At 37.5% G+C, this 27,408-nt stretch overlaps 1 protein-coding gene across 1 annotated transcript in view; it reads left to right on the forward strand.

Moving 5' to 3' along the window:
* The window catches only part of Smc1b (structural maintenance of chromosomes 1B), a 74,990-nt gene that overhangs the window by 25,546 nt on the left and 22,036 nt on the right, over nucleotides 1-27,408 (forward strand). The window contains exons 10-18 of the mRNA XM_041672599.1: nucleotides 2,152-2,337; nucleotides 4,133-4,312; nucleotides 9,256-9,402; nucleotides 16,035-16,172; nucleotides 16,609-16,725; nucleotides 17,630-17,736; nucleotides 22,307-22,448; nucleotides 23,236-23,381; nucleotides 24,860-25,013. Of these exons, the coding sequence (XP_041528533.1) occupies nucleotides 2,152-2,337; nucleotides 4,133-4,312; nucleotides 9,256-9,402; nucleotides 16,035-16,172; nucleotides 16,609-16,725; nucleotides 17,630-17,736; nucleotides 22,307-22,448; nucleotides 23,236-23,381; nucleotides 24,860-25,013 (1,317 nt within the window). The remainder of the gene's footprint in view (nucleotides 1-2,151; nucleotides 2,338-4,132; nucleotides 4,313-9,255; nucleotides 9,403-16,034; nucleotides 16,173-16,608; nucleotides 16,726-17,629; nucleotides 17,737-22,306; nucleotides 22,449-23,235; nucleotides 23,382-24,859; nucleotides 25,014-27,408) is intronic.

Genomic DNA, 27,408 nt, shown 5'->3' on the forward strand with positions numbered 1-27,408 from the left:
TGACATCTTGAATTTTGCAGGAAAATGGATGGAGCTAGAAAATATTATTTTGAGTGAGTTAACCCAGACACAGAAAGACAATTATCACGTACTCACTCATAAGTGGTTTTTAAACATAAAGCAAAGAAAGCCAGCCTACAAACTACAATTCCAGAGAATGTAGACAACAGCTAGGACACTAAGAGAGACTTACATAGATCTAATCTACATGGGAAGTAGAAGTAGAAAAAGACAAGATCTCCTGAGTAAATTGGGAGCATGGGGACTTTGCTGGAGGGTTGAAGGGGGGATAGGCAGGGAGGGGAGCAGAGAAAATGTAGAGCTCAATAAAAATCAAAAAATAAGAAAAATGTAAATAAATATTTCATTTGTTGATCCAGTTTATAAAAAAATGACCAAGATCAAAAACACTGATGACAACTTATGCTGGAGAGGATGTGGGGTAAAGGAAACACTTCTGCATTGCTGGTGGGAGTGCAAACTGGTACAGCCCTTTGTATATCAGTATGGTGATTTCTCAGAAACCTTCCTCAAGACCCAGCAATGCCACTTTTGGGTGTATATATACCCAAAGGATGCTCAATTGTACCACAAGGACATGTGTCCAGCTATGTTCATAGCAGCATTGTTTGTCATAGCCAGAACCTGAAAATACCTAAAAACCCCTTGGCCAAAGAGTGGGTAAGGAAAATGTGGTACATTTATATAGTGAAGTACTACACAGCAGAAAAAAATATCCTGAAATTTGCAGTCAAATGGATGGATCTAGAAAACATCATATTGAGTGAGGTAACCCAGACCCAGAAAGACAAATATCATATGTAGTCACTCATAAGTGACTTTTAGACATAAAGAAAACCAGCCTACAGTATACAATCCCAGAGAACCTAGACATACATGGTTTCCAATCTTACAGGAGAACTAGAAAAGACGAGCTCTCTGAGTAAATTGGGAGCATGGGGACCATGGGAGAGGGTTCAATGGGAAGAGCAAGGAAGAGGTAGCAGAGAGAAATGTATTGCTCAGTAAAATCAGTAAAATGAAATAGAGTAATAAAAACATAAGCTACATAAAGATGGAAAATACACAGAAAAAAAGATGTAAGAGCTAGGTAGAAATATGCCTGCGCCATCGGCCAACCAGTGTTCTAATTAATATAGTTTTTGTGTTACTATTTGGGTCTGGGTGGCCAGGAAGTGAATGTGCATTTGCCACTTACAGCAGAAAATGGCTGTAGTACAGATTTCTTTTACCTACCTACCTATTTATTTATTTTGCTTTTTTGAGATAAGGTTTCTCTGTAGCTTTGAAGACTGTCTTGGAAATCACTCTGTAGACCAGACTGGACTTGAACTCACAGAGATCCACTTGCCTCTGCTTTCTGAGTGTTAGGATTAAAAAGGTATACCATGACTGCCTGGCCAGATTTCTTTTTAAAAGAAGGAAAAAGGACTGGAGAAATGGCTCAGCAGTTTAAATATAGAATTACTTGTTCCAAACTCTGTAGAAGCCAAACTGGTTAATTGACTAAATTCTGAAAATTCTAACGTAGTGTGTCTTAATTTGGGAAGAAGCACAACATATATATGTGTTTTCTTTCCCATGTGGAGGGAATTAATTTTAAAAGCTAGAAAATCAGGGGGCAACTTCAAATGTTCTCTCAATAAGGGGTTCCTCCAGGATTTTACATTAAGTTAGGAAGCCATTTTTAATCCCTCCCACTAAATAAAATGTGTTTTCCAAACAGGATAGAATTGCCTTGTAACAATATGCTAGTTAAAAACTCCAGAGAGAGCATGAGATATTCAAATAGTATACTTTTACAAAACATTGGCTGAGTCCCCACCTATATGTACTGTCCTCCTAGGAGAGTTAGTAGAATAGGAATATGGATTCATTCAGTCACTTACTGTTCAAAGAAGGCAGTTGGTTCATAATGTAGAAAAACAGTCAAGAGATTGTCCGTTAGAGAAAGCAAACACCCGTTCACATTAAAAGTACTTAAGCATTCAGTTTAATTTTGAATATGGCTATTAAATTAGACATATAAATTGTATATAAATTATTTATACTGCTTTGTTACATTAGAAAACAATTATATGTTTTTCATTAATGTATTTGTTTTCTTCTCCTGTTTTGAAACTTACTAAGTTTGGAAGACTGCTTGATCTGTGTCATCCTATTCATAAGAAATACCAACTCGCTGTGACTAAGCTTTTTGGCCAGTACATGGTTGCCATTGTTGTAGCCTCAGAAAAGGTAGCAAAAGATTGTATTCAAGTCCTGAAGGAGAAAAGAGCTGAACCTGAGACATTCCTTGCTCTAGATTACCTTGATGTAAGAAATTTCAATGTTTGGTATTTACTAGTTACCAAATTTAGTAAGTCTTTATTTTATTATGTCTTTAATTTAGTGACTTTGTGTTATTTAAGGTCACGCTCACCTTTTGTGCTCTGCTTCCATAGTTTTGCTTATGCGTATGCCCATGACAAAGTTTTACTCTTAACTCATTTGCCTGTTAAAATCTTTTTGTTGTTTCTTAGGGAGGACAAGTTCTAAAGTGTAGCTTTGACTGACCTAGAACTTGCTATGTAGACCAGGCTGGCTTTAAATTCTTTTTGGTTTGTTTGTTTGCTTTTGGTTTTTTGAAACAGGGTTTCTCTGTGTAACATTCCAGGCTGCCCTGTAACCCGCTTTGTAGACCGGGTTGACCTCGAACACTGAGATCTGCCTGCCTCTGCCCCCTGAGTCCTGGAATTAAAGGCATGTGCCACCATGCCTGGTAAAAATAATTTTTGTTATTCATTTTTCAAAGCAAACACATATTATACAGAAGTCTGATACAGGAGAGTCTGAAGCAATGGCTTAGCACTTAAGAGTACTGACTGCTCTTACAAAAGACCTGGGCTAGGTTCCCAACACATAGCAGCTAAGATCCATCTGTTAATTCTAGTCATAGGTCATACATATAAAGCTCTCTTCTGACCTCTGTGGGCACTTCATGCATGTGGTGCACATTCATATATACAGACAAAATTTTTTAAAAATTAAAATCTTATATAGGAAAAAACAATGACAATAAACAGAAATCTTACACGGGGCCATCAAATGCCTCAGTGTATAAAAGCATTTGCCACTAAGCATGACAACCTGAGTTCAAGGTTCAGTCCCTCTGCCTACATGGTAGAAGGAGAGGAGCCAATTCCCATATGTTGTCCTCTGACTTCCAGAGTCATCCAGAGGACAGCTACACGCACATGCACACACAAAAAATAAATGTAAAAAATAACCTTATGTAGAAATATATTAATTATAAAAAGAATATTTCTTTTTAAGCCAGGCGATGGTGGCGCACATCTTGAATCCCAGCACTCGGGAGGCAGAGGCAGACGGATCTCTGTGAGTTCGAGACCAGCCTGGCTCCAAAACCACAGAGAAACCCTGTCTTGAAAAACCAAAAAAAATATATATATATATATATATTTCCTTTTATTACACAGTTCTTAAATTCTACTTTAGAGGGTTTCTCTATACATTCAGGCCATATGAACATATGTATGCATATATGTGTATATATCTATCCCATGTATGTGTATGTGTGTATATATATATATATACACCTTTTAGTATACATAGGATTTTTGTTTTAACAGAAATGAGATCATATTTGCTAGTTTTCAATAATACACAATGGATATATTTATGACTTGTAGACAGAAACCTGAAAGTACATCTATGATAGGAAGGCTGTCATTTCAGCCCAGAGGGGTTTTGGTTTTGGTTTTAATTCTGTAAGTGTTATACTGCTTTTGGGTATAGCTAAGTTACAACTGCCTTCCACCATGGCTTATGATTTAAAGAATACAAATCACTTCTTATATATTGTATGTTTCAACTAGTAAGTGGCAGGTGAATTTGGAAGTTCTTTTTTTCTGGCTTTTGATGAAATTTTTATATTTTTGAAAAATATTTTATCATATAATGTGGAACATAAGTTTCTTATGTTCTTATTGAAAGTTCATTGCATATAAGAACAAATTGTTAACCCTTGGATATACTGTGAAAAAATATAATAGGCATTTGGTTTTTATTTTAGTATAGCTAATTTACTACATCTCCCTTCACCCTTTAGATCAAGCCAATAAATGAACGACTAAGGGAAATTAAGGGCTGTAAAATGATGATTGATGTTATAAAGACTCAGTTTCCTCAGCTAAAGAAAGTGATTCAATTTGTTTGTGGAAATGGCCTTGTCTGTGAGACAGTGGAAGAAGCAAGACATATTGCATTCAGTGGACCCGAAAGACGGAAGGTGAGAGACTTGATCACACTTCCAGCTAAGTGTTCTCATTCTCTCTCCCTCTCCTTCTTTTCCTTTCTCCATCTGTTCCTCTCTCCCTTGCTTTTGTATGTTATTTTTAATAAGGAAAACTACCCTAGGTAGGACAACCTAATATGGTTTCCATTGATGTTGGATAACTATGAACTTCTGATCTTCCTGTTGCCTCCCAAGTGCTGGGATTACAGGCATGCACTATCATGCCTAGTTGTATATGTGCTAGGGATTCAACCCAGGGCTTTGTATATTTAAGAAAGCACTCTACCAAATGAGCTACATCTTTAGCTCTTCATTTGACTCTTATAAAATTAACTTCTGTAACGTTCTCTTTATCACAAATTGTATTTTAGAAATTTGATTTATTATAAAACCCTAAGGTAGTTGAGTTTTTCACTGCTGATCCCTGTATTTTCCTTGCATTTTTCTATGTACTACATTTGAATGACAGGAAGGAGTTTTGTTGCTTTCTTTACATTCTCTATTCATGCGTATCAAAATGGGAATGTGTTTTTAATTAATTAATTAATTTGTTATATATACCGTGTCTACACACCAGAAGAGGGCACCAGACCTCATTATAGATTGTTGTGAGCCACCATGTGGTTGCTGGAAATTGAACTCAGGACCTCTGGAAGAGCAACCAGCGCTCTTAACTTCTGAGCCATCTTTTCAGCCCCGATAGAAATGTTTTTATATTATGAAGTTTTATTGTTGTTTTCAAGAGAGGGTTTCTCTGTGTAGCTCTGACTGTCCTGGAATTCACTCTGTGGGCCAGACTGACCTCAAATTCACAGAAATCCGCCTGCCCATGCCTCTTGAGTGCTGGGATTAAAAGCGTGCACTATCATCACCAGGCATACATTAAGTTTAACATGATTGAAATGTACTGAATACTAGTCCTTCAAAGGAGTTACTTTCCTTTCAAAAATAAATATTTTAGGGGCAGTGAATATGGCTTAATGGGTAAAAATGCTTCCTCTACAGGCACACAGACCTGACTTCAAATTCATAACACACACATAAGCCAGGAATGGCTCCACATGCCTGTAACTCTTAACATTAGAGGACAGAAACATTTGGATCCCAAAATTTGGTTAATTTAAATAACAAGCCTCTAGTTCTGAAACACTGTCTCAGAACATTAAGGCAGAGAGCAATAGACACTCCATTTTCTGCTTTGACCTCCACATGAACATACACACACGCAAATATATTGTCTCACCTGAACAGTTTGTGTTTCATTGAGCAATGCTAAAATATTGCTCAAGTAATTATATATTATTTTATAAAGTATATCAGTATTTAAGTGCCTAAAGTAAGCCTAATGGTGTTATATAGTAATTACTTACCGTGACTTTAGGTAAGTTCCTAAACTCTTATTTTTTTAAAAGATTTATTTATTATGTACACAGTGTTCAGCCTCCATGTATGCCTGCAGGCCAGAAGAGGGCACCAGATCTCATTACAGATGGTTGTGAGCCACCATGTGGTTGCTGGGAATTGAACTCAGGACCTCTGGAAGAGCAGTCAGTGCTCTTAACCTCTGAGCCATCTCTCCAGCCCCTCTTATATTTTTCTTATTTAAAATTGAGGAGTTAATATTCTTTCATACGATTATGAAGCTTACATTAAGAGCATCATGCATAACACCGCCAGAATCTCATTATAAATGGTTGTGAGCCATCATGTGGTTGCTGGAAATTGAACTCAGGACCTCTAGAAGAGCAGCAAGTGCTCTTATCTCCAGCCCCAATAGGAATGTTTTTAAATATTGAAGTTTTGTTGTTGGTGGTGGTTGTTTTCTTTTTCTTAGACCGGGCTGGCCTCGAACTCACAGAGATCCGCCTGCCTCTGCCTCCCGAGTGCTGGGATTAAAGGCGTGCGCCGCCACCACCTGGCTTTTTTTGTTTTGTTTTGTTTTTGATACAGGGTTTTTCTGTAGCTTTAGAGTAGTCTCTCCTAGAACTAGCTCTTGTAGACCAGGTCTTAAACTCATAAAGATCTGCCTGCCTCTGCCTCCTGAGTGCTGGGATTAAAGGCATGCGCCACCATCACCCAGCCAGGTGGTTTTATTTTCAAGAGAGGATTTCTCTGTATAGCTTAGACTGTCCTGGAATTCACTCTGTAGACCAGACTGACCTCACCCTCTGGAGCAAATAGTCCTTGTAAATAGTCCTCATGATCAATTAACAGTTATCTAAGATGCTTAGCATCAAAAAATCATTACAAAATAAGCTGTTCTTTTAAGAAGAACTTCCATTCTTAAATTGATCATTTTTAACATAGTGCTACATACATTTGGTGCTCCTTCATGTTATTAAGGGTTACATGATTACTCTCTTTTTTTTTAAATATTTATTTATTTATTATGTATACAACATTCCTTCCATGCCTGCCTGCATACCAGAAGAGGGCACCAGATCTCATTATAGATGGTTGTTAGCCACCATGTGGTTGCTGGGAATTGAACTCAGGACCTTTGGAAGAGCAGTCAATGCTCTTAACCTCTGAGCCATCTCTCCAGCCCGATTACTCTCTTTTTTAAAAAAAGATTTATTTATTATGTATGCAGTGTTCTGTCGGCCTACAGGCATGCAGGCAGATCCAGATCCCATTACAGATGGTTGTGAGCCACCATGTGGTTGCTGGGAATTGAACTCAGGACCTCTGGAAGAGCAGCAGCCAGTGATCTTAACCTCTGCGCCATCTCTCTAGCTCCATGATCACTATCTTTTAGTAACCACCATCATTGATTTCTATATGTTAAACATAAACAAATTTAATGCTACCTATTAAGATATCTTATTGCGTGAAAATTGTATATTTATAAAATAGATTTTTATTTTAGGTATATGGTTGTTTTGCATAAATGTATGTCTGTGCTCTGTGTGTGTGGCCAGTACCCATGGAGGCCAGAAGAGGGCATCAACTTCCTTGGAATTGGTGTTACAAAGTTACATGTGAGCTTCAATGTGGTTGCTAGGACTCAAACTCAGGTCTTCAGGAAGCAGCCCGTGTTCTTAATCACTGAACCATCTCTCCAACCCCTTTAAAAGAGATTTTTAAAGATTATATGCTAGGTTAAAGCTTTTTGTCCTTTCATTTAACACACATTTAGACTTCATTTCTTGTTAATAACATTCTTTATCTCATTATATTATGTTCATAGTTTTTCAGAATTTTAATCTGGTTTATTTGTATCTCAACTATATTCCAGAATTGTAAACTTTTTTTCTTCTGCCTTTTAGGTTTGGTAAAACAATTTGTATAAATACCACATTTTCACAGAAATTCTTTCATCTGCAATTTGTGCTTTTGTTTTACATTTCAAGTGACATTGCAAAATAATCTAGTTTACTTAAAAAAGGGCAGCATGTATAAACTACTAACAATACCTACAAACAGTAATGTAAAATCAACAGTTCTGCTAGGCATGGTGGTACATATCTGTAAGCCCAGAGGACTTGGAGGATGGAGGCAGGAGTGTCAGGAGTTCAGGGTCATCATTGGCTATCCACTGTGTTTCAGGCCAGTTTAAATTACTTAAGACTCTGTCTCAATAAATAAATAAATAAGCAAAAAAGGCAAGCACAAAAGACACAACTTCTCACAGGGCTGGAGAGATGGCTCAGCATTTAGAGCACTTGTTTTCCAGAAGTCCTGGGTTCAGTTTTCAGCACCGACATAGTGGCTCACAAATATCTACAACTCTTTTTATAGGTGATCTGATGCCATCTTCTAGCCTCCATAGGTACCAGGCATGCACATGGTACACATATATACATACATACAGGCAAAACATTCATACACAGAAATTTTTAAAAACTAAGGAAAAGGGATATCAATAGAATAACTATATAAGGCTGAGGGTAGAGTACTTGCCTAGTATACTTGACTAAGGCTTTAGGTTCTTTCTTACTTTTTCTCTGAGATATGTACACTAATGTGAAGTATGATCCCTGAAGACATTTGTACAAGCGTATTTCCAGAAAAATATCTAAGAATTTATACACAAATTTTGATTATATGTGGGGAAAGCAGCTGGGGGCTAGGACCAGAAATGATTTTCGTTCTAATGAAGTAGAAACATTTATAAGATGTTGAAAACTGATTAATTTATTCCATTAAAGTACTCACTTAAAACACTATAAACTCTGGGCAATTTTATACCTTGACTTTAAATTGCTTTCTATATTCATTTTGGAGAATACAATTGTTTTAGAGTATCCTAAGGTTATTAAGGTAGTTTTCATAGTAGGCTATTTATATATATGGCAGAATAGTCAAAACAGGATTATGTAATACAAATTATTTGATGTTAAACATAATTTTTGCATCTTAGTATTATATATAAGTTTGGAACTAATATGTAGCTTTTTATGCGTTACATATCCTGGTCTTTTATTTATTTATTTTATTTTTTAAAAAATAAACTATCTTTTTTCATACCGATCCCAGTTCCCACTCCCTTCCATGTCCCCTTTACCTTCCCCTCCCCCATCTACTCCTCAAAGAGGTTAAGGCACATTGCTTTGGGGAAGGTCCAAGGCCCTCCCTACTATATCTAGGCTGAGCAAGGTATGACTCCAAAGAGAATGGGTTTATACAACTTTTTTTTTGTTTTTTGTTTTTTTGAGTCAGGGTTTCTCTGTGGTTTTGAACCTGTCCTGGAACTAGCTCTTATAGACCAGGCTGGTCTCAAACTCACATATACAACTTATTTTAAACCTCTGTGGTTGCTTTTAATTTCTTGCCTAGCCTTAGTAAAAATGGGTTTTATATTTGTAGTTGTATTCCTTCGTAAGTTAGTATTTTATTAGTAAAGTTTGAAAAGTGTTTTTCACATCTATAAAATCTCAACTTCAAAAATTGTCTTAAAATACATTTCTCTAAGGTAAAATGTTTTTATGATACAGGCAGTAGCACTTGATGGAACGCTATTTTTAAAATCTGGAGTGATCTCTGGAGGATCAAGTGACTTAAAACACAAAGCTTTATGCTGGGATGAGAAGGAGCTGCACAGCCTAAGAGACAAAAGAGGCCAACTAGTCCAAGAGTTAAAGGTAAATCCTTATCATACAAGTTACAAAGTATTAAGGAAAGTAATTGTGCAAAACCAAGTCATTTTCCTTATTAAGTTCTGTGAGTTGCTTGTTTCCTGTGCCTTATTATTTTTCTTTCCTGGTGTTTTGAGACGGGCTGACTATGGCTATTCTGGAACTCACTATATAGACCAACCTGACCTCAGATACCTGCTTCTGTCTCCCAAGTGCTAGGATTATAAAAGTGTGCTACTACATCTGGCTCCCTGCACACATTTTTGTATTATTTATTGTTAACTATTGTAAGTTATTTGTATAATAACTAAATTAGTACTTACTCATATATGTTGTACATTTCTTTGCATTTTTAAAAGTTTTATTTTGGCCAGGCATAGTGACACACACTCTTAATCTCAGCATGCTGGAGGCATAGGCAGGTGGATCTGTATGAGGTTGAAGTCAGCCTGATCTACAATAGTGAGTTCTAGGACAGCCAGACCTACATATTGAGACTTATGTCAAAAAGAAAAATCCTCCAGGAACTGTGTTTGCAGATATGAGTCATCATGTGGGTGCTGAGGTCCTCTGCAATAGCAGCCAGTACTCTTAACCTATGAGCTATTTCTTCAACTCTAAGTGTATTATTTCTAATAATTTCTAAATAAAATTTTAGTATAGAATCTTCATCAATATAGTAAGAGAATATATATGAGTAGATAAAATTTGTTCCCAAAACACATGGATATTTTGCTGTCACACTTTGCTGATTGGTTTGTCAAACCGACATAATCTAGAGTTGTTTTAGAATAGGAAACCTCTATTGAGAAAATACTCCTATCATTGGCCTGTGATGTATTTTCTTAACTGATGTTTGATACAGGAGAACCCAGTTTATTGTGAGCAGTGCCACCCCTGAGCTGGTGGTTTTAGGTGCTATACAAAAGCAGACTTAGGTAGCCATGAGGAGCAAACCAGTAAGCAGAGTTCTTCCATGGCCTCTGTGTCAGTTCCTGCATCCAGGTTGCTGCCTTCCTTGAGTTCCTGCCTGACTTACCTCAATGATGGGCTGTTAACCTAGAAGTATAAAATGAAATAAACCCTTTGTTCTTCAAGTTGTTTTTGGTCATAGTGGTTTTATCACAACCTAATTAGGGCACATAATGTAATATGGATAATGTAATCCAGCATATGAATTATAAAAGTATGCTTATGTATAGAAAAGATATTTTATAAAATTCAGCAGCTAGGCCTAATTAAAATGCCAAGTAAAAGAGTAGTTGGTTCAGGACTGAAGAGATGTATGATGGCTATTCTTAGTTGTCGGCTATTTTTGTTTGTCAGCTTGACTACTTCTGAAATTAAAACTCCCAAATAAAGGAGCACATCTGGGAGGGAGTTTTTACTTATTTTGAAGTGGAAAGATCCACTCCTAATCCATATCTTTGATGTAGGAACACCCACCTCTAATCTGGGCCACACCTGGTGAAAGCCTATAAGTGTATGGGAGCTTCAATCTTTTCCAGCTTGCTCTCACCTTGCTAACAAGTCCATTCTTTCACCTGCATTGAACCTACTTCTTTGGAATTCTGGCAGATACCGAAGATCAGCTGAGACATCAAGCCTTGTGGACTGAAGACCTACTAGATTCTTGGACCTTCTGTTCATAGGCAGCCATTGTTAGATTAGTTGGACCACAATCTATAAGTCATTCTAATAAATCCCATGGATGGGTGAATAGATAGATAGATAGGAAGGAGGTAGGTAGATATTCATTCTATAAGTTTCATTTAACTCTGGAGAACCCTGACTAATACATATTTTGGTATCAGAAAGTGGTTCTAGAGTAACAGAAGTATAAGGATGAATATTTTTAGTATCTGTAATAGGCTTCCCTATTTGCCAGCACTTAAAATTACCAAACCCTCTCCAATTACTGAAGCCTCTCTTAGAAGCATGGAGAATACTGAAAGCCCATAGTATGAACTATTTTTCAAACTTGAGACAAATGCATTTAATTATCCTGGTTCATCAATTGTGAGTGGTGGCAGACTTTGTGACTATATATAAAACTTTGACAATTTGTGGAAAAATAGGGAAAATGATGATACTGGTCACTTGCTCCTAATATCTCCACATAAATTGACAAAGAAAAAGAATAAGACTCATCATACAATTAACCAACTTACACATCTCAGAATATGATGAAAGGCAGCAATGAACTTAGTGATAAAATTTACCAGCTCCAGATATGCATTAACAATCTAAATTCTTAACTGTGTCCTGGAAGAGAATCTCTCCAGTAGCCACAGCTCATGTTGCAGAAAATAAAAATAAAGCTGAATTACAGCAAAAATTCAAGTCTCAGTCAGAGGGTGTCAACAGTTTAAGTATGGGCATTAATTGGTAAATTAATGGGATCCTATAACTTGAAATGGGGATGTGTAGGAGAACCCTATTGAAGCTGAGAACTTTGAACCTTCAGATTCTAAAGGATTTATCTAAGGAAGTAGTTTCTCCACTCTTCACAGAGGATATGCTGCCATCCCTTGAAATGTTGCCTTTTCTGTCTTTGACTGACAATACTGATATCCTTTGAAACCCACCAATAGTTGACTCTAGACCTACAACCAGACTTAAGGCAAAGCAGGCTCCTAGAGGGGAGATAGAAAGTGTAGTCTATGAAGAGGTGCACTATATTAATAGAGAACTTAGCGAGTTTGCTAATTCATTCAAACAGAAGTCTGAGGGAATATGTGTGGGAATGTATTTTAAGGGTGAGGAATAATGGTCAATGAAACATAAAACTGGATCAGGTGATATGGGCCCCCTGAGTAGAGATTCTGGGTTTAATATGGAAGATTGGACAGTTAAAATAAAAGTGGGGGAGGTGTCCAGAGTCTGTTTGAAAGGTTGGCTGAAGCAGTTTTCAAAAGATGGCCTACTGAAGAGGAGTTAGAGATGCCTGATATCCTTTGGCCTAGCGTTATTGAAGGGATTTTAAAGACTCAGGTAAAATTGCAATGCAAAGAGTGAGTACACTTTGTTAAAACCTAATCCTCTACCATGGGAAATCCTAGAAGTCATGTTCTTCACTAATTCTCTAAGATTTAAAATTGTGAGAGGGGCACCAGCACATTTGAAGAGCTTTTCCATCAACCTTTACCTTGTGCCAGGCCTTAGGACTAGAGACGCTGATGCTCTGTTGGATGAATTAAATGCTATGGGCCCTGAAGTAGCAGGGCCAGGTGGCAACACTGAATCACCAAAGTCAAGTGATTGCAGTTATCGTAATGGGCAGCACAAAGGAATGTGTCCATAATGGCCTGACCTGTAATGGTTAGCATAGGCAAATTGAATATTATAGTGACTTGATTTGTATGGCCCTTTGGTACTGGCTAATCAGTTATGGTGTTTCTTGGTATGAAATAGATAACAAGTGTATTGTATTTTTGTTCAATCTCTAGAAGTGTAAAACTTCTCAAACAAATGAAAAAAAGTTTACATTGGATTATGACAAAAGGGAATCTTGACTCGTGAACTAATTTCCAGACTTGAGCCAGCTTACAGACCTAGTCTCCTTGGGTGAAGGGATGGCCAAGTTCCCCTGAAGAAGGATCTTGATGAAATACCTAGAAGTTTTACTGTTAACCTTCCCCCAAACCTTCCCCAGAGGGACCTACTGCCTTTTACAAGGTTAACTGTGCACTGGGGGAAAGGAAGTGACAAGAGTTTGGGGGGTCTGTTGAATACTGGTTTTGAACTGACACTGATTCTGGGAGATCTCAAGAAACATTGTAGCCTTCCAGCTAAAGTAGGGACTTATGGGGATCAGGTGATCAATGGAGTTTTGCTTGAAGTCCAACTCAGTAGGTTCAGTGGATCCCCAAACTCATCATGTGGCTTCTCCCCCACTCCCAGGATGTATAATTGGGGGTAGATATACTTAGAAGTTGGCGGAAGCATCACACTGGTTCTCTGACATGTAGAATGAGGGCTGTTTTGGTTGGAAAGGCTAAATGGAAGCCTTTAGAGTTGCCTCTGCCAAGGAAGATAGTGAATCAAAAACAGCATCACATCCCCAGAAACTACAGAAATTAGTGTTGTCATCAAGGACTTGAAAGATACAGGGCAATAATTCCCATCACATCTCCTTTTAACTCTGTTTGACTAATATGGAGTGTTAGATGGATTGTGGAAAATGACAGTTGACTATCAAAAACTCAATCACTCACTCCAATTTCAGCTGCTGTACCAGATGTGTCCTTACTTGAACAGATTAACACATCTCTTGGTACATGGTCTGTAGCTTGTAGTGATACCAAAGAAAATGACCCCCATAGGGAATAGCTCTATTATGAGTTATGACCTTGTTGGAGAAGGTGTGGCCTTGTTGGAGGAAACATGTCACTGTATACCTGGTGTGGCACAGTTTGCTTCCTGTTGCCTTTGGATCAAGATGTAGAACTCTCAGCTCCCTCTCCAGCACCATGTCTGCCTGCACACTGCTATGTCCCACCATGATGGTAATAGGATAAACCTCTGAAACTATAAGCCACCCCAATTAATTTTTTTCCTTTATAAGAGTTGCTGTGGTCATGGTGTCTCTTCATAGCAAGAGAAACCCTAAGACACAGCTATTGAACTAGAAAGTGTTTGGTTTTTTTTTTTGTACTTCTCTATAATATAAAGATATGTAAGAAGGAAGGTTCACTCTTTGCTAGTTTGCTCTCATTGGCAAGTCCATTCCTTTACTGGCATTAAACCCTACTTCTTCAGGATTCCAGTGTATACTGAATACCAGCTGAGACATCCAGCCTCGTGGACTGTACAACTACTGGATTCTTGGACCATTCATGGATAGCCATTGTTGGGTTATCTGGACCACAGCCTATAAATCATTCTAATAAAATCTCTTTCTCTAGATAGATTTATTCTATAAGTTTTATTACTGTAGAGAACCCTGACTAATACACGGTGGCTCAACAGTTAAAAGATCTTACTGCTATGAAAAAAATAATGACATCTTGAATTTTGCAGGAAAATGGATGGAGCTAGAAAACATCATTTTGAGTGAGGTAACCCAGACCCAGAGAGACAATTATCACATGTACTCACTCATAAGTGGTTTTTAAATATAAAGCAAAGAAAACCAGCCTACAAAACACAATCCCAGAGAACCTAGACAACAATGAGGACTCTAAGAGAGACACACATAGATCTTCTCTATATGGGAAGAAGAAAAAGACAAGATCTCCTGAGTAAATTGAGAGCATGGGGACCTTGGGAGAGGGTTGAGGGGAGGGGAGAGGCATGGAGGGGAGCAAAGAAAAACGTAGAGCTCAGTAAAAATCAAAAAAATTTCAGCCGGGCGGTGGTGGCGCACGCCTTTAATCCCAGCACTCGGGAGGCAGAGGCAGGCGGATCTCTGTGAGTTCGAGACCAGCCTGGTCTACAAGAGCTAGTTCCAGGACAGGCTCCAAAACCACAGAGAAACCCTGTCTCGAAAAACCAAAAAAAAAAAAAAAAAAAAAAAAAAAGATCTTGCTGCTATAAGCAGAAGACCTGAGTTTGTTTCCCAGAACCCATGTTGGGCAGCTTACAGCCACTTGTAACTCTAGCTCCAGCGGATATGATGCCCCCTTCCAGCCTCCACAGGCACTACACACACATGGAATGTACACACACACAATTATTAGTGACTGAAAGACAACACCTATATGACCAAGAAATAAGAAGACATGCTCTCAAATGTATACAAATTGAGGTTGCTTTATTCTTGTAAATAAGTCTTGAAATTTTCAATACATGGTTCTAGTGTAGTGTAAGGAAAAGAATATTCATCCACTGCTTACAGACGTTAAATAAGAAGAACAATACCGCTGGGCAGTGGTGGCACATGCCTTTAATCCAGCACTTGGGAGGCAGAGGCAGGCAAATCTCTGTGAGTTCAAGGCCAACCTGGTCTATAAGAGCTAGTTCCAGGACAGGCTCCAAATGCTACAGAGAAACTGTGTCTCGAAAAACCAAAAAAAAAAAAAGAAAAACAAACAAAAGAACAACAATACCTTTGACAAATCTCACTATAGTGAATGTCTTGCATTAAATAAAACACCAATACTTGGGATATAAACACGGGTGTGTTGTTTAACATTGTTTTTCACTTTTTTAAAATATTATTTATTTATTATATATACAAGGGCACCAGACCTCATTACAGATGGTTGTGAGCCACCATGTGGTTGCTGGGAATTGAACTCAGAACCTTTGGAAGAGCAGGCAATGCTCTTAACCACTGAACCATCTTCCAGCCCGTTTTTCACTTTTCGTGTCTGTATTTTTTGTTGGAAAGTTTGGTAGTTTTTTTGTGAACGTTGTATGCTATCTTATTCCAGATTACAAATGTACTTATGCACCAAATCTTTTTTATTTTTATTATATGTAATGTGTGTATATATATGAGCCACAATTAATAAAAACTCAGAAACGGGATCCGACAAGTAAAACAGCCAGCCACTGGCTCTTACCTACATTCCACACACATTATCTCTTTTCAGAAGTTGAATGGTTGTGTGTAAAATCAGTGAATATTATGAAAGCACTGAATAGTAAAAGTGCTTTTACACTGTAAAATGTTCTCACATTTCTCTGTTTAGGAATTAATGAAGACGCTCCGCAAGGAAACAGATCTGAAACAAATACAGACTTTAGTACAAGGAACTAATACACGACTCAAATATTCACAAAATGAACTAGAGATGCTTAAAAAGAAGCACCTTGCTGCATTTTACCGGGTAATGTAGACTTTTCTAAAGATTGGTGGAAATTTGTATCACAGCATAGAATTTAAGAATGGTATTTATGATACCACTGGTGGTACATGCCTTTAATCCTTGCACTTGGCAGGCAGAGGCAGGTGGATCTCTTGAGTTTGAGGCCCTCCTGGTCTAAAGAAGGAGTTCTAGGACAGCCAGGGCTATTCAGAGAAACCCTGTCTCAAAAAAAAAAAAAAGAATGATATTTACATAACGTTATGTAATTGTAGGTACTTTTTGCCATGTTTAAGATTTTGTTACAGTCCTTGATGATTTTTGTAATCATGTTGTCTGGGTGTGCCAGGGTCCATTGCTAACAATTCTTCATTTGTTCATTGTAAAAGACATCTATCATGTTTTTAGCTTTACTGTATAAAATAGTCATGTTCTTAAGCAAATTTTTTTTTATTATTAGGAACAATCTCAGCTACAAAGTGAACTGCTGAATATTGAGTCTCAGTGTGCTATGCTGAATGAAGGAATCAACAATCAGCAACAAAAAATTGAAGAATTTCAAGATAGAATAGATAAGGTGATAAATATTGTAGTTGTTTTTAAATGGCATATAGAATATAGTTCTAGATCAGAGCTAGGGCTTCTTGACTGTGTATACATAACTGTGGATTCAAGATTAGCTCAGAAAATCATCCTTTGGATGTTGTTATTCACTCATGCCCAGAATAGAGCATAATATCAGAATAGGATCTATCAGTACAGAGGATTTGGACCTCTGAAGTTTCCCATGGTTTCAGTTATGCACTGGCATTAATGTTACTTACTACTGTCTAAGTTTTATCATACTTATGTTTAACTGAAATCCACAAGTTTGGGTTATTTTGGTTTTAGGGTTTTTTTGTTTGTTGTTTTTCGAGACAGGGTTTCTCTGTAGCTTTGGAGCCTGTCCTGGAACTAGCTCTGGGATTAAAGGCATGTGCCACCACCGCCCGACTGAAATCCACAAGTTTTTAACATGACTTATTATTGAAATGCTGTTGTATTTGAGGCTAGATATTATTGTTGGATTGAGATTGTACCAGATTTTTGGAATTTATTAGTGACTCTGTGCTCTAATTTTGAATTGTTTTTACTATCCAAGATGTTTCATCTTACTCATATAAAGAATATATTCTTTTTTCATGTAGAACATTATATTTTAGCAGGGCTAAAGTAAATAGAATCTCCACAGGTTTATATCAGACAGTGCGTAATACCATTTTGTAAATCCAGTTCATGAGCTTTTTCATGTAGATTTCTGAATAAGAGCTGTGAAAACATACGAGTGTAGTTTATGGAGATAAGGAAGAGAATGTACTGGGCTGAGTGCACTGATTAGCTTTTTGACTAATTCAGGAAAAACTAAGAGTAAAAAATTATAGCATTGTTTATGTATTTTTAAAAATGGTTATTAAATCAATTATTTTAAAATAATTTGAAAGGTAGAAGATGAAATATTCCAAGACTTCTGTGAAGAAATTGGTGTGGAAAATATTCGTGAATTTGAGAACAAACATGTTAAACAGCAACAAGAAAATGATCAAAAAAGGTATTTTTGCTTAAAAAATATTGGTAAGCAGTATTGTATACATGTCAAAAATAACTATTCCCTTGCCGGGCAGTGGTGGCCTTTAATCCCAGAGACAGAGGCAGGCGGATCTCTGTGAGAAACCCTGTCTCGGAAAAAAAAAAAAAAACTATTCCCTAATTTAAAGGAATTATGCTTGAGCTAGACTTTATTTCAGTTCATCAAAAAATAGCTAGTAATGTTGGGCTTAAAAATAGCTCAGTAATTGATCACACTTGTTTTGTATATACAAGGCTCTGCCTGGGTTTCATATTCAGTACTACAGAGGATGGAGAAGCTAGTAAAACTTCAGTTTCTTACAAAGAAATTTAGCAGAAACTGTAACAAAAAGGAAAACATACTCGTTCTTTTTATAAAGAAGTTAGCTTGCCAGGCAGTGGTGGTGTACACCTTTAATCCCAGCACTTGGGAGGCTGAGATAGGCAGATCTCTAAATTCAAGGCCAGCCTGGTCTACAGAGCAAGTTTCAGGACAGGCTTCAGAGATACACAGAGAAACCCTGTCTCGAAAACACAACAACAACAAAAGTTGATTTCTTCCTAAATTAATCTATACCACCTATATGGATTTTTTTTTGATAGACTGATTCTAAAGTTCACATAGGAAGTAAAGAAAAATACGAGGGAAACTAGTGAATAGTGGGACAAGAACTTTTATATTGTACTTTATTTCATTTTAGAGATTCAAGTTTATATGTGAATGTCTGTATATATGCTATGTGCACATGGGTAACAACTTTCTATAGAGGACAGGAGAGAGTCAGAACCCCTGGAGCTGAAGTTAAAGCAGTTAGAAGTCACCCAGTGTGGGTGCTGGGAACCTAAGTCTTCTTTCTTTTTAAAAGGCAGCAAGAGTTTTTAACCAGTTTTAACCACCTATCTCTCTTGCCTCAGTTCCCAAATTTTAAAACATAATATAAATCATGAGCTATTAGCTCATAAGTAGAGTCCAGAAATATACTCATATCTACAAGGAGGGATTTGATATTTAATGTCAATAGACAAAAGTTGTACTTTTTAGTAAATCATGTTGTCAGGCTGTGATGGTGCTTACCTTTAATCCCAGCACTTGAGAGGCAGAGGCAGGCTGATATTTGTGAGGTTTGAAGCCAGCCTGGTCTACATAGAGAGCTCCAGGACAGCCAGGGCTCCATGATGGAGACCCTATCTCTCCACCCACCCTCCCCCATTTGAAACATTTGAAAAGAGAAATGTTTTTCAAATCAAAATTATCAACATTTGTCTCAAAGTCTTTCTGTTAATCTCTATAATGCTTTCATATCCCATCCATCCATTCATCCATCCATTCATTCATTCAGTTTGTATTTATTGTGTGCTCTTCATGTGCCAGGTGCTTTCCCTAGGGGCTGAGAGTACAACAATGAAGAAGAGTCGTGATCCTTTTTCCTGTTCCTAGGTCCTTTATATTTCTCCATAGATTTTATTTTTTTTCTTTTTTAAATATTTTATTTATTATGTATACAATATTCTGTCAGCATGTATGTCTGCAGGCCAGAAGAGGGCGCCAGAATCATCACAGATGGTTGTGAGCCACCACGTGGTTGCTGGGAATTGAACTCAGGACCTTTGGAAGAGCAGGAATGCTCTTAACCAGTGAGCCATCTCTCCAGCCCCTTCTCCATAGATTTTAGAATCAGTTTTTCAATTGCTATTGTGCCTTAAGAGTTTCTATTGCTGTGAAGAGACACTCATGACCACAGCAACTCTTCTAAAGAAAAACATTTAAGGGAGCTGGATTACAGTTTCAGAGGTTCAGTTCATTATTGTCATGGCAGGACATAGCAACCTGCAGGCACACATGGTGCAGTAGACATGGTGCTGGAGAAGGAGCTGAGAGTTCTACATCTTGATCCACAAGCAACAGGTATCTATGAGTCACACTAGGGTAGCTTGAGCAAAGGAGACCTCAAAACACCTTCTCATAATGACACACTTCTTCCAAGAAGGCCACACCTCCTAAGTGTGCCACTCCCTATTATGGAGGCCATTTTTTTTTTTTTACAAATTACCACATATTCTTTTTTAAAAAGATTTATTCATTTATTATGTATGCAGTGTTCTGTCTGCATGTACATCTGCAGGCCAGAAGAGGCACCAGATCTCATTACAAATGATTCGTGAGCCACCATGTGGTTGCTAGAAATTGAATTTATGACCTCTGGTAGAGCAGCCAATGCTCTTAACCACTGAGCCATCCCTCCAGCCCTCACCACATATTCTTAAAAAGAACTTGTGAGTTTCTATTTGGATCATACTGATTTAGAGATCAACTTGGGAAGAATTAACAACTAACCACAAACATGGTGTCTATTTTAGGTCATTTTTAATTTCACTCATTAATGAACTGTAGTTTTTAGTATATAAGTTCAGTCTTGTGTGTATTTCATTATATTGTTTCTCAGCATATAATATATCTGTGCTTTTGCAAATTAAGTTGTTCTTAAATTTTAGTTTAAAATTGTATGTTGGTAGCATATTGAATAAAATTACGGCTCTATGAGTAAAGCACTTGTGAAACTTTTGAGACCTGAAAGCCCCAGAATTCTTGGAAAGGTTCAAGGAGAGAATAGTTCCACAAAGTTGTTCATTGACCACACTTGCACTGTGGTATATGTGCCTCCACCCCCATATCACACACACACAAATTATAAATTATAAAACTTTATTTTTTTTTTTTTTTTGGTTTTTCGAGACAGGGTTTCTCTGTGGCTTTGGAACCTGTCCTGGAACTAGCTCTTGTAGACCAGGCTGGCCTCGAACTCACAGAGATCCGCCTGCCTCTGCCTCCCGAGTGCTGGGATTAAAGGCGTGCGCCACCACCACCCGGCCTTATAAAACTTTTTAATAAAATAAAATTAGTATTACTTAAACTTGTATCCTAAAACTTGGCTAAATCATTAGATCTCTTAGCCCTTAGACAGATTCCTTAGAGTTTCTACATGGAGAATTATATTCTCAGTAAACAAAAAGTTTTGTTTCTTACTGGTTAGTATTCTTTTCTTACTTCTTTTTCTTTCCTATTACACTAACTTCATAATATTGAATAAACATGGTTACAACAGACATACTAATTCTTAAGGAAAAAAGTTTTCAGACTTCTACAGTAATGTATAATTTATATAAACTTTAAGATACTTTTGTCAAGTTGAGGAATTCTTCATGGAAATTCTCACCGTATATGAAATTTTAAAAGTGTTGAATTTTAAATATTTTCTCTGGTAACTATTTAGATCCTTATACAATTAGCATTTAAAAGATATGTTAAGTTTCATTAATAAATTACATTGATTTTCAAATGGTCAACAATCTTGCATACATAAAAAGTGCCCAATTTAGTCACCATGTACTAACTATCCTTTCCCAAGTTTGAAGTTTATGTATGAATAGCTATTCACAAAGACTGAGAATAAATGTATAGATTATAGCTTAAAGAAAAAGTGGGTAGATAATGTATATATTATAAAAGGTTTAAGAAACTGTCAGCTATCTCTGGGCAGTGGTGATGCACACCTTTATTTGCGGCATTTATTTATTGGGAGGCAGAGGCAGGTGGATCTGTATGAGTTAGAGGTCAGCCTGGTCTACAGAGTGAGTTCCAGGACAGCCAGGGATACACAGAGAAACCCTGTCTCAATGAAAGAAAGAAAGAAAGAAAGGGGGGGAGAAGAAGAAGAAAAAGAAAGAAAGAAAGAAAGAAAGGGACACGTGAAAAAGAGAGAAACTGGGGCCAGGCGGTTGTGGCACATGCCTTTAATCCCAGCACTCGGGAGGCAGAGACAGGTGGATCTCTGTGAGTTCGAGACCAGCCTGGTCTACAAGAGCTAGTTCCAGGACAGGCTCCAAAGTTACAGAGAAACCCTGTCTCAAAAAGAAGAAAAGAAAAGAAAAGGAAGGAAGGAAGGAAGAAAGAGAGAGAGAGAACTGCCAATAAACACATCCTGATGCAAACAACTAGGATTTTAATATAGTATCAAAAAATTTGGCAATGACAGTAATTATGTTAAGCATATTTTTACATTTTTAGGGTATAGTAGTTTATGGTTGTGAATTAACAGTCACTTTAATAGAACATTACTGATAAAGTTACCTAGAATCTGGTATTTGCTTCAGATAATCCAGTAGCTATGAATGGTGTTGTAGGTGAAACAAGTCAACATGAATTGATGATTATTAGATTGGGTAAGTTGCATGTGGTTCATAATAGCATTTTATTTTTATTTTTGAAATTATACGAAAAAAAATTAATAAGGGATAGAGAAATGTCTCAGTGTTTAAGAGCACTTACTGCTCTTGGAGAGGATCTACATTTGGTTCACAGAACTCACATCAGGCAGCTCACAATCACCTGTAACTCCAGTTTCAAAGATCCGATGCCCTTTAGCGTCAGTGGATATCTGTACAAATGTGGTACACATAAACCTACATATATACATAATTTTTTAATCTGGAAAAAATTAAAAGAATCAACATACTTTTATGACCACTTATAATGCTTGATTTTGTTATACTAGATTAGAGTTTGAAAAACAAAAAACTCGTCTTAGTATTCAGCTTGAATATAGTCGAAATCAGCTTAAGAAGAAACTGAATAAGATCGACACATTAAAAATGACTATCCAGAAAGGCAGAGAAGACATTGATAACCTAAAGAAGGTAATTTACTATAGATGGCTGAAGTACCATTTTGTTGAAGTTATGGCTTCTTTCACTGAGTAGCAAGTTTTTGAGCGCCTAATGGTGCATGGTTGGGATGGGGGCAACATATTTCAGAAATATTAAAGTAAAATGAACAGAACTGATGAGTTATTGGATGTTAAGTGGGAAGAGAAAGAGGGTGCCAGAGATGACTCAAGCATGTAAATGGAAGGAGAATTCAAGACTGGAACTACAAACTTCAGAATTACTGGTTGAGTTCTGGTTTGTTCATTTTCAGAAGCAGTTTCACTATATAGCCATGCTGGTCTCAAGCTCAGAATTCTGTCCTAGCCTCCTGAGAGCTAGATTATAGATATGTTCTATATATCTCAGACAAGGGCTGAAATTAAGGGAGGTGGAGAACATGGTACATTTGAGAAACAGTGGAAAGACAGAAGAGAAGGCAGTGAAGAAGTCCAGCACTGTGGGAAGGAAGACGTGATGAAAACTGTTAAGATAGGCTAGTGTTTTATAGTCTCATGAGCACTTCCACTGGACAGATTGAACACAAGTCGGGTGGCAGCAGATTGAAGAGTGGATTCAAAATGAAAGACAGAGGCAGGAAATTATTACTAGCTTCCAAAACCTGTAAGATCAAAGAGGGTCACAATCTGTGACAGTTGAGCAGCCACAGGGTAAGGGGATTTCTCTTAGGATCAGTAAGCATTCTTACAGATAATAGCAGAACCTTTTTTTGTATTAATATAAAATGTTTTATACAGACACACGAATTCTCTCTTTTCAGACTGAAGAAGAATATCTGAAAAGCATGGATGAACTCATGATAAAGCAAGAACAAGTTAAGGAAGTACTTGCCTCTCAGAGTTCTAACATTGAGAAAATTCATATTCAAATTGAAGAGGAACGCAAGAAGTTTTTGGCTGTTGATAGGTAATTAATACTTCAGTTTGAAAAACCTGGCTAATATTTTAAACTTATACTTCCAATTTGATATTTCTTTTTTTTTCTGAATTTCTTGTTTGTTTATTTGTTTTGATTTTTCTTTTTTTTTATTGAGAAAATGAGAAAAAAAAACAAGTTTCCACCTCCTCCCAGCCTCCCATTTCCCTCCCCCTCCTCCCACCCTTCTCCCCCTCCTCCCACTCTTCTCCCCCTCCCCCCACTCCTTTCCCCCTCCCTCTCCAGTCCAAAGAGCAGTCAGGGTTCCCTGCCCTGTGGTAAGTCCTAGGTCCTCCCCCCTCCGTCCATATCTAGGAAGGTGAATATCCCCAATTTGATATTTCTTATCTAAACTTGTTTGAATGTTCACCCTTTGTTGCTCTTGGTCCCACATAACAGCTTCCAAATGTTCTAAACAGGGAAAAACCAGGACAGTTTACAGTGAATTCTTTTTGGCAGCTGAAAACATGAACCCACATGTAGTCCTTTACCCTGAGTCTCTTTTGATACTGGTATTTTCCCGTTCCAGGGATTCCCTCTTGTCTATGTCTGCACTTAAAACAGTATCTGGTATCTGACAAGTGTATTGTCATCATGATGAGGACTGTCAGTCAGTGCCTTGAATCAGCTGATTTGTGTCAAAGTGATATCTGCTTTCCTGTGATTAACAGGACCATGAGCTCTTTTCTTTGCTCAACCCTTGGCCTGTCGTAATTTTCCTTACTATCTAGAGACCTTCAATGCTCTGAGATTCAGCCTTTTGAATTTAATTTAAACAGAATCGTTTGTTTCTCTTTACATTTTTGAAAACCACCTGTCTTTCTCCACCTCCTCTTGTATGCTGATTTCTTCCTTCGTTTTTCTTTTTCTCTTTTTGTCCTTTTTCTGTTTCTGTTTAAAGGTCCTTGTTAACTTAGTGTTAACCTTCATGCCCCACTTTAAGTTAAGACGTTCTGTGAATGATGGAAACAGTTTGTCAAGGATGCAGTAACTGATCTGGTGGTGTCTGTCTGCTAAGAGAACATTCTCTTAGGCTAAGATTTTAAAATATACAGTCTAACTAAAGAGGAAATGCAGGTTGAAATTGCACAGATTTAAAAATAAAGTATTTGGGGCTGGATATGGTGACACTCACCTGTAATCCCAGCATTTGAGAATTAGAAGCAGAAGAATACAAAGTTTGAGGACAACTGGAGTTAAATAGCAAAACCTTGTTTCAAAGAAATCATTAACGGAAGGAAAGCAGGGTCTTTGCTAGCTCTGATTAAAGAAATGTCTATGGAAAAGTTCTCTTAGATCGAATGCATACATTGATAGTCTTTTTCAGAACTGATAATGCATAAATCAGGGACTGACATTTAGAGCTCTTATAGGAAAGTAATGTTTTCATGTAAGTTTATAATGTAATGTTATTCTTTGGTATAATTACATAATGAGTAAAGTCACTTTTTCATATCCTGTATTTACAGAGAAGTGGGAAAATTGCAGAAAGAAGTTATAATCATTCAGGGTTCTTTGGAACAAAAGCAACTAGAGAAACATAATTTGCTGCTGGATTGCAAAGTTCAAGACATTGAGTTAAGTCTTGTGCTGGGATCATTGGAGGACATCATTGAAGTGGAGGTATCTAGCCAAAAATGCAATATATTATGTCTTCAACTGCTCATGCTATCTTAGCTTCTTTAGCTCCTTGTAGGAAAGGGAAAATGTTTGTGATAGAGTATTTCAAGGCAGATATTAAAATATTAAGATGAATTAATATTGAATCTTTATCTAAAAAGAAAAGGTTTCTAAATTGGTTGTAATGGTGCAAGACTGTATAGACCTAGCACTTGAGGGATTCGAAGACTGAGATGTGGGTCAAGTTTTCAAGATCATCCTGGGCAATAATGTGTGTGTGTGTGTGTGTGTGTGTGTGAGAGAGAGAGAGAGAGAGAGAGAGAGAGAGAGAGAGAGAGAGAGAACTCTAGGGAAAGCCAATCTCAGGATCTTGCATTTATTTATTTATTTATTTATTTATTTATTGTTTTTGTATTTCGAGACAGGGTGTCTCTGTGTAATAGTCCTGACTGTCCTGGAACTCGTTCTGTAGACCAGACTGGCCTCAAACTCACAGTGATCTGCCTGCCTCTACCTCCTGAGTGCTGCTTTTAAAAGCATGAGCCCACTAACTAGCAATCTTGTACTTTTCTTATGTTGTAACCTTCTGAAGGCTCCTTTATTTCTCTGATCTTTTAGCATTTACCTTCCCCCGCCCGATATCTGGCTCTGAGTTCTTATTATTAAGACCCAATTAGAATTCATATAACACTCACTATCCTGTCCCACCTAAGGGAGAAAAAAAAAACGTACTGAGAAGCTTGTGAAATTCATAGTTCAGTCACAGAAGCTTCCAAAGGATTGTCACCTAGTCACTGGACTGAGTGTTTGTAGTAGCTACTTTTGCTCAGCACATGTCTGGTTATCAGGGAAGGTATCAGAACTAGCATCAGACTTAAACTAAGAAATGGGTAGGGCTGTTGGTATTATCAGTAGAGAAGTTTAAGACTAATGTGATTAATAAGCTAAGAACTCTACTGGATAATCAGTGTGTAAGCAAGATAATTTAAACAGAGATGGGAATTTCAAGCACAATCAAAAGAAACACTAACAGAATTGAATATTTTATATGGGCTTACTAATAGATTAAACAAAACTAAAGATCTCTGAGCTTAAAGATAGCTTTAAAGAAACCCCCAAACATAAAAAAAAAGGCAGAAAGATTTTCCATGTACTCTGGGAAAATTACAAAAGGTAGAAAATGTACTAAGAAAGAAGAAACAGATAACAGATTCTTTCCAAGAGAAATACTGGAAGACCATCAGACGGAAAATGGAAAAAAAAAAACCAGAAGTATCACAACACACAGGACCAAACTGTGTAGTACTAGCCATGTCTACTTGATGGAAGACACAGAGTAGAAACAGCCCAGGTAAAAAGAAACTGGCAATCGTGCCCTAGGACAAGCCCACGAAAGATCTTGAAAGCTTAGAATCTTATTGAGAAGTGTGGTGAGATAGTGACTTCTCTATCAAACTCAATTAAGAAAAGAAAGTAAATCTGTTTTGTCACTTCCCATGGGCTCAGTGTCATCTTGACAAGAAACCTATTTAAGACTGAGCTACTTTGTTTGGGAGCCTGAAAATAAGAATAATTGCTAGGCAGTGGTGGCGCACGCCTTTAATTCCAGCACTCAGGAGACAGAGGCAGGTGGATCTCTGTGAGATTGAGGCCAGCCTGGTCTACAAGAGCTAGTTCCAGGACAGGCTCCAAAGCCACAGAGAAACCCTGTCTCGAAAAACCATTAAAAAAAAAAAAAAGAACAGTCAAAAAAAGTAAAGGTCTCTGGTTCAACCTCCACAGCCCCACAATGGGAGACATTCAAGTAGGCATTGTGGAATGGAAGACTAGATGCTAACACACCAGAAAGTTTAGATGAAAGGAGGCTTAGCTCAGGCAATGAAAAGTACAGTGCGGGGCTAGAGAGAAATCTCAGCAGTTAAGAGCAATTGCTGCTCTTGTAGAGAACCAAGTTCAATTCCCAGCACCCACGTCAGGTGATGCATGCCCTCTTTTCTAAACTCCAGTTTTTGGAGATCCATTCCCTTCTTCTAATAGCCACAGGTACCAAGCATGCACATGGTATACATACATGCACACAGTCAAGACATTGAATAAATCTTAGTCAGTGTTCTATTGCTGTGAAGAGACATCGTGACCATAACAGCCTTTTTTTTTTTTTTCCTTTTGGAGTTTGGATTTCTCTTTGTAACAGCTCTGGCTATCCTGGAACTTGCTTTGTAAACTAGGCTGGCCTTGAACTCACAGAGATCTGCCAGCTTCTGCCTCTCAAGTTCTCAAGTGCTGGGATTAAAGGTGCGTTGCCGCCACCATTATGAAGGCAAGTATTTTATTGAAACTTGTTTACAGTTTTAGAGGTTTAGTCCATTGTCATCATTGCATCCCTGCATCAAACTAG

Source organism: Microtus oregoni, unplaced genomic scaffold, assembly GCF_018167655.1.
Source record: "Microtus oregoni isolate MIOR12 unplaced genomic scaffold, Mior012 000022F_ref0000154, whole genome shotgun sequence".
NCBI lineage: Eukaryota > Metazoa > Chordata > Mammalia > Rodentia > Cricetidae > Microtus > Microtus oregoni.